General features: G+C 44.1%; 1 protein-coding gene across 1 annotated transcript; it reads left to right on the top strand.

Moving 5' to 3' along the window:
• Window positions 1-2,703: 2,703 nt before the first annotated feature.
• Window positions 2,704-13,203, top strand: AGA (aspartylglucosaminidase). The gene is made up of 9 exons (XM_060652861.3): window positions 2,704-2,910; window positions 4,664-4,817; window positions 5,587-5,699; window positions 6,995-7,107; window positions 8,542-8,656; window positions 9,605-9,680; window positions 10,524-10,631; window positions 11,347-11,480; window positions 12,949-13,203. The coding sequence occupies exons 1-9, from the start codon at window positions 2,784-2,786 to the stop codon at window positions 13,047-13,049; spliced, it is 1,041 nt and encodes a 346-aa protein (XP_060508844.1). The 5' UTR covers window positions 2,704-2,783; the 3' UTR covers window positions 13,050-13,203.
• The last annotated feature ends 246 nt before the right edge of the window (window positions 13,204-13,449 follow it).

Here is a 13,449-nt window from a genome sequence, read left to right on the forward strand (position 1 = left end):
GGCGGGAAGAGAGAACCCAGGGAGCAACAAGCAACCAGGTGAAGGTACCTGTGAGTCCCGGGAGCTCGCTGCTTTCCCGCTGCCTCTAGGGGTGCTGGCTGGGTCCTGCTGGGATCTGGGGGTGCTGGCTGGGTCCTGCTGGGATCTGGGGGTGCTCGCTGGGTCCTGCTGGGATCTGGGGGTGCTCGCTGGGTCCTGCTGGAATTGGCAACATTTGCATTAGGAACTTTCAGACTTCATGTTTGTTTTTCCCACTCAGGTCTGACCTAGAAGGTGGATGGGTTCTGGCTTAAAAACCAGGATGGGTGCTCCTTAGAAACTGGGCCGGGTCCGACTCGGAAACCGGGCCAGGTGCTCCTGTGAAACCGGACCGGGTCTGAGTCGGAAACTGAGCCAGGTCCTAAACTGGCCGGAGTGCCCTGGGTCTGGCATAAGCTGGACCAGGTCCAGCGTGAGGTGAGGGTGAGTAAAATTTTAAGTCTCAACAAGCAGGTTAAACTTACCAAAACTAATCTTGAATTACAGTGGCCACAATGGAGAACTTTAAATCACTTTAGATAAACTTATCCATTTTAGGAAGTGCCCTAGAATAAAAGGGGTCTTGGTGAAACACTACCATAAGGCGGGAAGGAAAATTATTTTTCCTCCTCTACAGTTTCTGGGGACCAGGAGGAGACTTGCAGGACACCCCACTCCTTCTGCAGCCTACACACAGGATCCTGGGAAAACTGGCAGAAGCTGGCAAATGGCAAGAATTCTTACCAGGGTCACCTCTCCCAGATCTCCGTCTGGGGTGTCTGGTTCAGAGAGGAAGGTAAAAGTCCACTCTGTCCCTTCCTTTCCAAATTCAGATTGGCAGGCAAAAAACATTTGAAGAATTAGATCTTTGAATTGCGACACATGAATTTGCTTTTAGGTGCCCTCTGGCTGTCAATCCTTTCTCTCCCAGGGACAGCTGTTGCATTCTCCTTTGTCTCATTTTGTGTCTGGAGAACTTGGCTTGGCACCTGTCAGGATTGGGTGCCCAGAAATATGGCCATCCAGAAATGCGGACTGCACTCCATTTGTGCCTGTGGTGCTGATTGCTGTCGGCCCTCAGGAAAATTGTCTTTATTTCTTCCGGTTATCTTTGAGAGTGGCTCTGCTCTTGGTAGGGTAGGAACTTTTAAACCTTCTCTGAGGATGCCTCTTAAATGCAAAGGGTTGTTCCATACCTTCAGGGAGCATTTACTATTTGTCTCACCTGAAGCCTGACAAGATATTCAAAAGGATGCTTTTTAACGTCAGAAGGTGGCCAAATTGGAAATTGATAGAGTTTGATAAAAACTTTTTTAGGTGGGGCGCCTGGGTGGCTCAGTAGGTAAAGCATCCGACTCTCGGTCTTGGCTCAGGTCACCATCTCATGGTTCGGTTCCTGGGTGTGCACCCTGCTTTGGGCTCTGTGCTGAGCCCCTTCCTCTCTCTCAGCCCCTCCCCCGCTCATGCTTGCAAGTGCCTGCAAGCCTTCTCTTTCTCACAAAATAAATAAACTGAAAAAAAAAAAAAAAAAAAAACAACTTTTTAAGGCCTTGTCCCCTAAGCTAAAATGAAGCTACGTACCCAAAGGGAAAGAAAAAACATTCTGATGCCCTTGTAGAAGGATTTACTAAAACATTGCAAAGACACACAGCTCTAAAGCTAGAAGACAGGAATGCTTTGATTTCCATCTCAACCGAAAATATTCTCCCTGATATAGACATGCAAAGTGGCCGTAATAGATTTGAATGCGTGGGTCAGCCAAGTGACATCATTCGGGATGCAACCCAAGTCTTTGAGGAATTAAATACAGCTGTACCTGTCTTACAAATTAAGTCTTGACAAGAAATGCGGCTCCAGAAACAATTCAGAGGCCGCCTATCCCTTTTATCAATCCCCCAAGCCTCCCCTATTAAAAAGATGTAAGTAAAACTTTACCAATGAACTTTTCAACAATATATTTTATAGCGTAAAATAGCTTGAAAACTTAAAAAGCGTGAAAACTTAAAAATAGTTTTCAAAATCTTTACTATTTTCAGTTTCTCTTTTAACAATGGCAAGTCTCCATTCCACCTTTATTCAAACATGCATTTAGCACTTAAAGGTGTCAGGCACAAGGTGGAAGACACTAGAAACGGGAGCCCTTCTTGCCCTGAACCCCGGGGAGGGTGCACTTCAGTGAACCCTCGTGTCTCCGCTTCTTCCGGCTCAGCGACTTATCACGACAGCACATCCTGCAAAGAGCTGTGGTTCTCAGCAAGCGTGATTCACCCCTAGGCCATAGCCTCCGCAGATCTCTGAGGCCAGGGATCCTGGAGTACATTTTGAACTTGGAAATTTGTCGACTTCAGCTTTTAATGTAAATAATAAGGTTAAAGCCAATGAAAATGTTCCCAGGGTCACGCAACCGCGGGCTGCGTAAATTTCATACTGATTTCTCAACACAGGACTCAGTCTGCCTTTACCAACGGGGACGGCAATCATTCGGTCAACTCGAAGAAAACACAAACCCCGGAGCACCTGAAGGGTCCCCGAGCACCGAGCCACAGCGCCCCCAGGCCAGGAACCTCCGGGGGTGCCGCGGCTTCCGCGGCTTCGGCGGTCCCGCGGCGGCCAATCTCGCGAGACCAGAGGGAGCCCTGACCGCGCCCCCGAGGGAGCCGCCGAGCCCGGCGGCGGGAGGCGGGGCGCGGCCGATCACGAGTTCCGCGAGCGCGGCCCCGCGGGCTCAGCGTTCGCCCCGGCCTCTCTCCGCCGGGCGCGCGGCCATGGCGCGGAAGTGGAGCCTTCCTCTGCTCCTAGTGCCGCTCCTGCTCGTTCCAGGCCTCGCGCGCAGCTCCAGCCCTCTGCCCCTGGTCCTCAACACTTGGCCCTTTAGGAACGCGACCGAAGCAGGTGCGCGGCGGCGGCCGGGGGCGGGGCCTGCGGCCGGCGGGCTGACCCCTGGGCGGGGACCGGAGCCTCACCGCTGCGCCTCTTGCACTGGACCCTTACGGAGTCCTCCCTGCCGCGGCCGCTTTTTACGTCCTCACTTCGCATTCCGCCTCTGTTCAGCCCCCATGCTTTCCACCCTGCTGCTGCCTGACCCGCAGCAGTTAGGGCCTTTCTGCTGGGACTCCTCCACGGGCGCCTACGCGGTCTTGCCTGACATCCATACTGCTGTCACGGGGGGGGGGGGGGGGGGGGGGGGGGCTGTCTCTTGTCTACTGTTCTACTTCACCTTTCTAGCCCCTCGGATCTCCCCAATACCATGAGCTCAAGTGCAGCTTTGCAAACGGCTATTAACTTCCCATACAGACCCTTTTTACATTTACTTTGTTGTTCTGTGCTGACGTTCTGTGTTTGCCACCTGCCGTAGAGTTTCAATCCTGGTTGGCCATTAAAATCATCTGTGGAACTTCCCGTGCCTGAGCCCTGCCTCCTGAGATTTTAACTGCTGGCAACAAGACATTTGTTTTGTTTCCTTTAAAGCTTTCTAAGTGATTTTGATTTGCAGCTAAGATGGAGAACCACTAAGCTATCACCTCTTTCGCGATTTATTGCTCTTAATGCCCAGTCTGCGTGAGGTGCCTATCTACTGTGCTTTCATTCAATCCTGTCCATGCCATGAACTTGTCATTTATTCATTGGATTGCATATGTTTGCCTCATTCATTCCAAGACCTACTACCCCAAGAGTAATTTCCGACTCCTTCCCCCCCTCCCCCCGTCTGAGGCTGCTGGTACAACTCACTGGGGCAGAAGTGGCTCCAGAGCTTGGCGGACATAAGTTTGGGTGTTAGAGGCAGTGCATCTGATTCAGAAAAGGCGGAAACAGGCTGTGAGAAAGAAATTCCCGGCCTTGAAGCCATGATGAGAGAAAAAGTGCAGTGGCCAGCGCAGGGGACATATAAAGGTTCTCTGTAGTGAAAGGGGGAACTTCTTGAAAGACACTTTCAATTCTGTAGGTCCAGGGGTTAATACTTAAAAATGACCCATAGTAGCGCCTTCCCTTCAAAGAGTTCTGTTTTTATTAGTAAGACATTGACCACCAAAGATCTCCCCCACCCCTTGCCAAGGTTCCGGGCTCCAGAGAACAAAGCAGTTCCAGTTGTGTGACCTTGAACAAGTTCCTTAACCTGTCTGGGTCTGTTTGCTCCGACTTAAAATGAGGAGACTAATTGTACAGTACTTACCTGAAAAGCTATTGTGCAGATTAAATGGATTAAACGCTGTGAAGCCCACATTGTAATTATTTGCTGTTAGGAAGTGGTTAAAAAAAAGTCCTCGTTGTGTATATTTTTAATAATCTAATGATACAGAAGAAATTTATAAGCCCGTGGTTTAATGAACTTTCAATTTAACTGCCTTTTAGTGGCTTCAATTATAAAATTGAAGGAGAGAAGACATTTCTTACACAGCATAGAAATATTAGTAGGTAAAAAACAAAAAACCCTCACTTTACATCAATAGTGTTTAAATTCTTCACAGTAAATAGTTGCATTATACAATTTGTCTGTATCACTCATTTAATAAAGTAAAATTCTGTTTAAGGGTAAACATGAAAATATTTTTTTAGATGAGTGCTCAAAACATTTCTGGTTTGTTGCATTTGGCATTGGAAAAAAAAATCAATATATAAACCAGCACTCCTGGGATTTGATTAACAGCGTGGAGGACGTTAGCATCTGGAGGCTCTCCCTTGGATGCAGTTGAGCAGGGCTGTGCTGTGTGTGAGAGGGAACAGTGTGACGGTACCGTGGGCTTTGGAGGGAGTCCTGATGAACTTGGAGAGACCACACTGGATGCCATGATCATGGACGGGTAAGAAATCTTCACCCCATGTTGAGTCACACTGATCAGTCTTCTACGGATCTACTTGCTTTTATTGAGAGCAAGACGGACGAATATGTAAGTTTCATCAGGTCAGAACCCCTAGCTTATGGTACCCAGCCTTTCCAAACACAAGTTAAGAGAAAGTCATTAGAATAATAGAAATTTCACATGGATGCAGTAGTCTCCTTAGAACACATAGAATCCCACACTACAGAAATACGTCTCTGACGTGGTAAACAATCACTTAACTGACTTCTATGTACGGTGTGGTTTGCATGACCTGAAGCCTTAAAACTCTTTAGAAGCCGTGTTTAAAAATCAGGGGTGGGGGGCGCACCTGAGCGGCTCAGTCAGTTGAGTGTCTCACTTTGGCTCAGGTCATAATCTCGTAGTTTGTGAGGTCAAGCCCCACATGGGGCTTGGGGCTGTCAGTGCAGATCCCCCTTTGGATCCTCTGTCCCCCTCGCTCTCTGCCCCTCCCCCGCTTCCACTATCTCAAAAGTAACAACAACAAAAAAGCTACGAGGAACTTTGAATTGTGGTGCTATTGGAGTACGCTGTAGGTTGATTTGCTATTTGTTCCTTAATTTATCTGATCATGGGAATTTGTATGCACTTCATGGATGTGGTATCATCTTTACGTTAAGACAGTGGAGTTTATCCTACAAAGCTATTGCTTGGAGTAAATCAATGTAGTTTTTATCTGTGAACCTGAGAAAGTACCTTAATAAATCTTACTGTGCTTCTTTTCTTGCAGCACTACAATGAACGTAGGAGCAGTGGGAGGTCTCAGACGAATTAAAAACGCTATTGGTGTGGCACGGAAAGTTCTGGAACATACAGCACACACGCTTTTAGTGGGAGAGTCAGGTATATTTTAGCTACACTGGAACTTTATCTAGTCCTTTGTCTATATTCCTCACTGTGAAAATATAAAATAGTAGATAAAAGCCAACGCAAGGTCAAATTCTAGCTGTTTTGCTTAACATCTATTTACCATCAGATAAGTTACTTCTAAATTCACGCTTTTTTCATCTGTAAAATAGGGTTTTAAAAATGAGTTCATTATCTATGGGGAGATAATTGCTGGATGGAAATATGAGTCAACATCATTTCTCCTCCTGAACTAGTTGCACAGAGCGCAGAGCATTCTTAACATCAAAAGATGAGCACCAGCGTATTTTTGTCCCTTGCTTGAACGTCTTCCAAGTTATATGCCAAAAATCATACCATGATCTATAATCAAATATACTTTAAAAAATTTTTTAAACATTTTTTTAAGTTTATTTTTTTTATTTTGATGAGATATAGAGAGCAAGTAGGGGAGGGGTAGAGAGAAAGGGAGACAGAATCCAAAGAAGGTTCCACGCTGTCAGCACAGAGCCCCCGATGTGGGGCTCAAACTCATGCACTGTGAGATCATGACTTGAGCTGAAATCAAGAGTCAGATGCTTAACCAACTGAGCCACCCAGGCACCCCCAAAATACTTTTTTAATATATTTTTTTAATGTTTATTTTTGAGGGGGGGAGGGAGGGGCAGAGAGAGAGGGAGACACAGAATCCAAAGCAGGCTCCAGCCCTGAGCTGTCAGCACAGAGCTGGACATGGGGCTCGAACTCATGGACTGTGAGATCATGACCTGAGCCAAAGTCGGATGCTTAACTGACTGAACCACCCAGGTGCCCCCCCCAAATACGGTTTTTAATGTTGTATTAGCTAATAACTCCAGTAGGTGTCCTTCAATTGTGCCGAAATCCAGAATTAAAAACTGCCTGACAAACAAAAAGGTCTGTTTGTTACTCATGCATAGAATCCAGTTGGCCCCTTGTGTGGGGTCTCAACACTGGGTATGGCGCCCTAGTTAGAACAGGAAGATTCTGTGTCGGTGAGCGGGGTGCTTTCCCTTTTGTGATGTACAGGAAGAGGGATTGTGAAGGGGGTGGAACAGAGAACTGTCACCATATGCACCCCAGGGTGTCAAGAACATCAGTTGAAACTGCCTTAACACCGTTCCCATCAAATATTGCTCTGAAAGTCTTTGTGCGACCCAGGATGGTATACCCCACTTAAGAGACCGCTAACCGAGAACACTCCACGTACATGTGTTTTCTTTAGAAAACCGTGCTTAACTAATGTACATTTTCCTTCTCTTCCTAATCTCCAGCCACCAAGTTTGCTGAGAGTATGGGCTTTATCAGTGAGGATTTATCTACGAATACTTCCCGAGCCCTTCATTCAGATTGGCTTGCTCGGAATTGCCAGCCAAATTACTGGAGGGTATGTAGACGTAATTCTTACAAGCAGATCATTAGAAAATACTCAGTGACATCCTGTCTGTCCTCTGTTGCCTAAGGTGCTGGTTATCACCCTGGCTGCACTTTAGAAACAGTGACTGAAGGTGACTCTCTGGGCATGGATGTTCATGAACGTTCCTTAGCTGCTTCTCATGCACATCTCTGGTGGAAAACTCCTGGTTCCTCGCAGTAGCTTTCAAACTGACGGATGTGCCGCAGGAAGAGGGGGCGTCCTCAGTCAGACCTGCTCTGCTTGTATTTCCTTGTGACAGAAGGTTCCAAGTGTAAAAAAAATCAAAGTTTGGAAATCATTCATCCAGAATATGTCTTACATTTTGTCTCTGTGGAGTATGCCCCTTATCTTACCCTTATTTGACTGGATCTATACTATTTGGTGTCTAGTGTGTTACTGCTGGGATAATTTATCCTTAAACCACTGGGACTTTGAGCATAAATCAGGTTTTCTTTGCCATCCAGAACCCTTCTGTGGCCTGCCTTGGTCTCATCTGTTTCTTCCCCCAAATCCTAATTACATTTGAGTAACTAAGGAGTCCCTGGGCTTAGTTAGCATCTAAAAGCGGCAAATGGATAAAACCAGGTCAGGGGAGGCACTAAGTGTGCTAATGAGTAAGACATAGGTAGTTGGTTTCTTGATCAAATACTAATCCACATATACAACCTAAATTAATGGATTTGGATTATTTTCTTGTGTCTTTGTGATCCACAGAGGAATCGACAAGTACAACTTAGAATATGTTCACACAAACCTAGCTTTGAAATAAAGAAGGGTTTTGGTTTTTTTTTAATTTAAAGTTAATTTATTTATTTGAGAGAGAGAAAGAGAGAGAGAATCCTAAGCAAGCTCCACACTATCAGCATGGAGCTGGATGCAGGGCTTGATCTCACGACCAGGAGATCGTGACCTAAGCTGGAATCAAGAGTCAGATGCTTAACCGTCTGAGCTGCCAGGAGCCCCAGAAATAAAGGTGGTTTTTAAAATAGATTTTCATTTAAATCTCAGAATTCTTCATTGGCCAGGGAACAAATTTTGAAATTTAAAGGTAGGGCTGTGTACCTGATTCCTTTGAGGATTAAGATCTAACAAAAAAAAAAAATCTTCATTTGTATCTGCCACTGTGCTGAGAACTTTAGCCGTAGAAGGAGAAAAATCAGGGATCGTTTCCAGACATAGATGTCTATTATTCTACGTTATGTAATTCTGAGATAAGACTAGGTATTCAATAGAATTATATCTATCTGTTCACATAAGACTCAGCTAATCTTTGGTTTTTAATTCATAGCTTTCTGTTACAGACACCCTTTTGGTTTCTTGCTCATGTTTAGTCATTGTATGGAACTGCTTGCCAATTTCTAAAATGAACTTTCCTAAAAAATAAAACTTAAATCTTGTTTGCAGAATGTTGTGCCAGATCCTTCAAAATACTGTGGACCTTACAAACCACCTAGTATCTTAAAGCAAGATGGTCCTACCTATAAAGAAACAGGAGATAATTACAGTCATGATACAATTGGTAATTTGCCTTTTATATAACTTTTAGGGTTAAAGTTCAGCCTTTTTTTTTTTTTAATTTTACTTTAGAGAGAGATACCATGTGAGCCGGGGAGGAGGCAGAGGGATAGAGATAAAGAATTTTAAGCAGGCCCCACACTCAGCTCAGAGCCCAATGCAGGTCTCAATCCCACGACCCTGGGCTCATGACCTGAGCTGAAATCAAGAGTTGGAGGCTTAACTGACTGAGCCCCTAAGGTGCCCCAAAGTTTGGCCATTTTTAATTGCCTTCCTGTAGTTCTTAACTTCTTTATCCCTATTTACAGTGCCAGATGGTGATTTTAACTGTTTTAACTGCTAAATAAGCGTGCACACACATTCTTTTCATCACATCTATTTACATTTTGGTAAATTACTTTATACAGGGCTCCTAACATCTAGTGATTATCCACTTGTAGATTTTTAAATCTTTATTTGATATTTAGTTGGGTTTTTTGTAGTTTTTATTTATTCATTTACTTAAGTAATCTCTTTACCCAACATGGGGCTCGAAATCAGGACCTTTGGATCAAGAGTCACATGTTCTTCTGACTGAGCCAGTCAGGTGCCCCTATTTGATGTGTAGTTAGTTCTTTAATAATTTTATGTTGTTTGCCATATCTGAGCTATAATGTTGAAAATTTCCCTTATTCTATATCAGTGATTTTTTTTTTGGAATTACCTTTGAAAGGTAACTGAGTAACTTGAAGAGTAAGGATATGGAAAGTCTACCAAATGATGCTGACACTGGGTTCTGAAACAGTACAAATGACATAGCCAGTATAAGTTTCAGTATTCCTGAGCTTCCTATTTTCTTCTACCTGAAATTAATGAATGAGGATATTTATATTACCAACAGCTCAATTATTTCTTTATACTTGAGGTAAACCTGAGAGTTGATACAATGATTTTTTTTTTTTTTAACTTCTAGGCATGGTTGTAGTCCATAAGATGGGGCGTACTGCTGCTGGTACATCTACAAATGGTATAAAATTCAAAATACATGGGTTAGTGTTTCGAAAAGAACAGATCTCGCAAATATGTATTGAGTGTAAACCAATATGTGCAAGGTGCTAACGGGAGATGCAAAACATAAAGCACAACCCTACCTTCACAGCTGAGATAAGTAAATGTGAATGAAAATAAATTAGTACGTGCTAAGTGCCACAGGAGTGGGCGTCACAGTTAGTGCTAGGAGCTCAGGGATGGGAGTGGTGCCTGAGTAAGCAGGGCAGGCAGTTGGGGAGACCAGCAGAGAGATGCTGGGAGCTGAGCCTGAGCCTCAGGAGGGGAAGGGAGCTTGAGTAGTACACGCTGGAGTTCAGGGCTCCCCCTGGAGGGGAGAGAAATAGCATGAATGTCGGGTACTTGGGAGGAGGACCAGAGCCAGATTTCAGAGAGTCCTGAGTCACTTTAAAGATTTCTGGATTTTGTTTTAAAATAGCAGAAAAACACTGAAGGTTTATTACAAGGAAAAACCTTGGTAAAATTTTGGCACGTCAGATAGAAAGCAGGAGTAGATTATAGACGAGGAAAACCACTTTGAACCTATTGAGATAACCCAGAAATCTGATGATAAAGGATAGTAATAATTGAACAGTCACTGTAAATCTGTGCCATCCTCATATATAACCAACTGGTATCCAATTCTTACATAATTAGGTTTATGGAAACCTTAGCTGAAAAACTAATGAAAATCTTTGATCTGTGTGTTCTGATGAAGAATTTACTTAAAACGATCCTGAGTGGCGAATTAGAAACAGCCCCTATTGTGGAAACCTCTCATAAAACAGTGTGTGCATGCACGCTCGGTCTCCTGTCCTAAATCACTGTGCTGTGCCCTCACACAGTCGAGTTGGAGATTCACCGATACCTGGAGCTGGTGCCTATGCCGATGATACCGCAGGAGCAGCCGCGGCCACTGGGGATGGGGACATCCTGATGCGCTTTCTACCAAGGTGTGAGTCCTCACATCTCTGACCCTTGGAGATCCTTAGGGGAGATGTTGTCTGTCAAGACAGAAAGTAATGGTTTGTGCCACGCAGTCTGATTTTGTGGGTACCAGCCCTGCTTAGAAATCCTACCTCCACACTCTCCACCTATCATTTTTGATGATAATTTAAATTAAGTAATCATTGTCCTCTGAAATAGAATATTTCTTGCTTTACTTCACAGATGAGAACACTTATGATGCATTTAAATAATTTATGCAAGGCCACTGAGTAAAGGAAGGGTGATAATTGGCGACAAAAGCGGGGAAGTCAGTCACGGTGTGCAATTAATTACTGAAAGATGATCATTACGACTGGATGTTTTGCACATGCCCAGTATTTCCCCCACTGATTGTAGCCCCATTTCCTGTTTAAATAGAACCTCTCTCTCTTTTTTTTTTTTTTTTATCACTTCTGGCTGTTGTTACTGGGTAGCGGTTACTCAGCCAGAGCCAAAGATAATAGTCCTCATCTGAAATTGAGGGACAGATTAGCTGAAAAGACAGACATGGGGTCAAGGTTTACTTCCTTTCGTGTTGATGCTTTCACAGGTGCTACCAACTTCTCTTTATGTATTTCATCACACATGTGACAGCTCGGATGGTTTTAGGTGTCTTAACTTCACGCTAACACCCTTGGACTTTGTTCTGTGATGCTTACGTTTCGCCTCTGTTTAAACCAGCTACCAGGCTGTAGAGTATATGAGAGGAGGAGAAGATCCGACCGTAGCTTGCCGGAAAGTGGTTTCAAGAATTCAGAAGTATTTTCCAAACTTCTTTGGGGCTGTGATATGTGCCAACGTGACCGGAAGTTATGGTAAGTTTTATGTGGAATTCGTATTTGTGTGAACTTGTAAATGTTGTTGCAAACATACGCTAAAAAATACTCTGGTGGATTTTTGCTGCAATACAATGGAAACAGGGACCGTATCGGGCAGGCACCAGGTAAATGTTAATTGTTGATCTGTCAAGACCCCCAGAGTCCTTAAATATACCTAAACCCCCCCTTTGGTTGACTGCTAGTGGTTATGACCTACTCTTTGGCTCTTAATTCTTATCTTTGACATTGGTCCTACATCAGGTTTAGCTTCAGCTCCAGTACATGCTGAGATGGGCTAACTCTAGTCAGATGCTTTTATTAATTCGAGGTCGATAGGGACAAATTATCTTCCCTGCTTCTTTTCCATTCATTATATTAATGTCTCAGTCATTTAGACCTTCTTGGGGCTCCACGGTACAAAATGTATTACTAATTAGTAAACCAAAGAAGTTGGCAGAATTATTTTTGCACGGCATTTGAGGCATGTCCTTTGCTTCATTTACTTTCTATATGAGCCTATCACCGTTTCAAAGTGTTTCAAGATCAACCACTGCTGCTTCTCATTAGTGCATTTTCAGATGGGGAAGAGATACAGCTTACTGATCAATATAACTTATTAGGTTAGACTGCTTATTATTGTTCTTTGATCTTTTCCTTCCCACAGTTCTGTATTTGAAAAACTTGTTTGAGGAATTCCTTATTCTTTTTTAAGTACTGAGATACCAAAGTCAATAGACGTTATGGGCGGGCGGGGGAGAAGGCTTTACATTTAAAGTAAGTCGGTTTGATTGATTCGGTGTTAAGAAAGAAACCGTAGAAGGCTCAGAGTTGGATTTAACAAGATGTAAAAATGACAATTATATAATGGGAGATGAATTTAAAATTGACTCATTCCTTAAATTATTGGCATTAGAAGAGGCCCCTGCAAGGTGTTTGCGGAAGGGGGGGGGTGACGGGGAAGAAGCCCCCTATTGCCATAGGGGTGTGTGGCTGGTAGGGCAGCAGGGAACCGCGTCAGTGAGGCTAACTGGATTAGACACAGAGTGTCTTAACAAAGAGCTCGTCTGGCTTTGCGTGGGAGTAGAAAAGTAGGAAAGAACAGGGAGAAAGGGGAGGGGAGGATTAGGAATGGATCATGGTCACGTCCTAGTGGCTAGGGAAATAAAATGTGAAGCCCTTGCCTAAAAAAATTATTTTTTGCCAAGAAAAGGATATGAAAACAAAGTAGTGGTAGCAATGACCGCGTGCGTGCCTAGAGTCCCAGATCAGCCTGTATTCTGAGGTTCAAAGAGATGGCTTTCTCTCACGGACCGCCAGCTAGTCCGTGCACAAAGCATGCTTCTGCGTGGCTCTGTTCGCGTTGGGTTCGCCATCGCCAGCAGCAAGGCGAGGAAGCTACGCGTGTATTGACCGTACTCACGTGCGTTCTGCTTACCCGGATAACTTTCTCTCTTCTTGGCCCCAGGTGCCGCTTGCGGTAAACTTGCAACATTTACTCAGTTTAGTTTCATGGTTTATAATTCTCTAAAAAATCAGCCGAGTGAAGAAAAAGTAGACTGCATCTAATCCTTCTCGTCTGTCAACATCTCTGTTTAAAGAAGAAACAAAGGCTGAAGAGGTCACGCACCGTCCTCCTCTCACGTGCCTCGTGTATCCTACCTTCTGTGTGTAAGAGAAGCACAAAAATAAACGTGCACTGAATTAGCACTTGCGGTTTCTACATCGGAAACGTTTTTGATGATCTTTTTATCTAAGCTTTGTATATGCCCTGAACATGAATGTGTGTGTGTATTTTCTGTATGTTTAAATTTTAAGTGATACTTGGATCTCTGCTAGTGTTTCAAGACATTGCAACTTTGGGGATTAATTTCCATAGTGACATATTGAGGCCAAAAGGACTAATGGGTGTTTGGACACTTACAGTAATTAGCATACCCAAGTTTTTAGACTCTAAGAACAACCTAAC

The sequence above is a fragment of the Panthera onca genome, chromosome B1 (assembly GCF_046562875.1).
Source record: "Panthera onca isolate mPanOnc1 chromosome B1, mPanOnc1 haplotype 2, whole genome shotgun sequence".
NCBI lineage: Eukaryota > Metazoa > Chordata > Mammalia > Carnivora > Felidae > Panthera > Panthera onca.

Bases quoted from the DNA above. Each gene is read 5' to 3' on its own strand.
- AGA (XM_060652861.3), top strand. From the start codon at position 2,784: ATGGCGCGGAAGTGGAGCCTTCCTCTGCTCCTAGTGCCGCTCCTGCTC. The intron at 2,911-4,663 runs GTGCGCGGCGGC...TTTGATTAACAG, and splicing joins TAGGAACGCGACCGAAGCAG to CGTGGAGGACGTTAGCATCT. The intron at 4,818-5,586 runs GTAAGAAATCTT...CTTTTCTTGCAG, and splicing joins GATGCCATGATCATGGACGG to CACTACAATGAACGTAGGAG.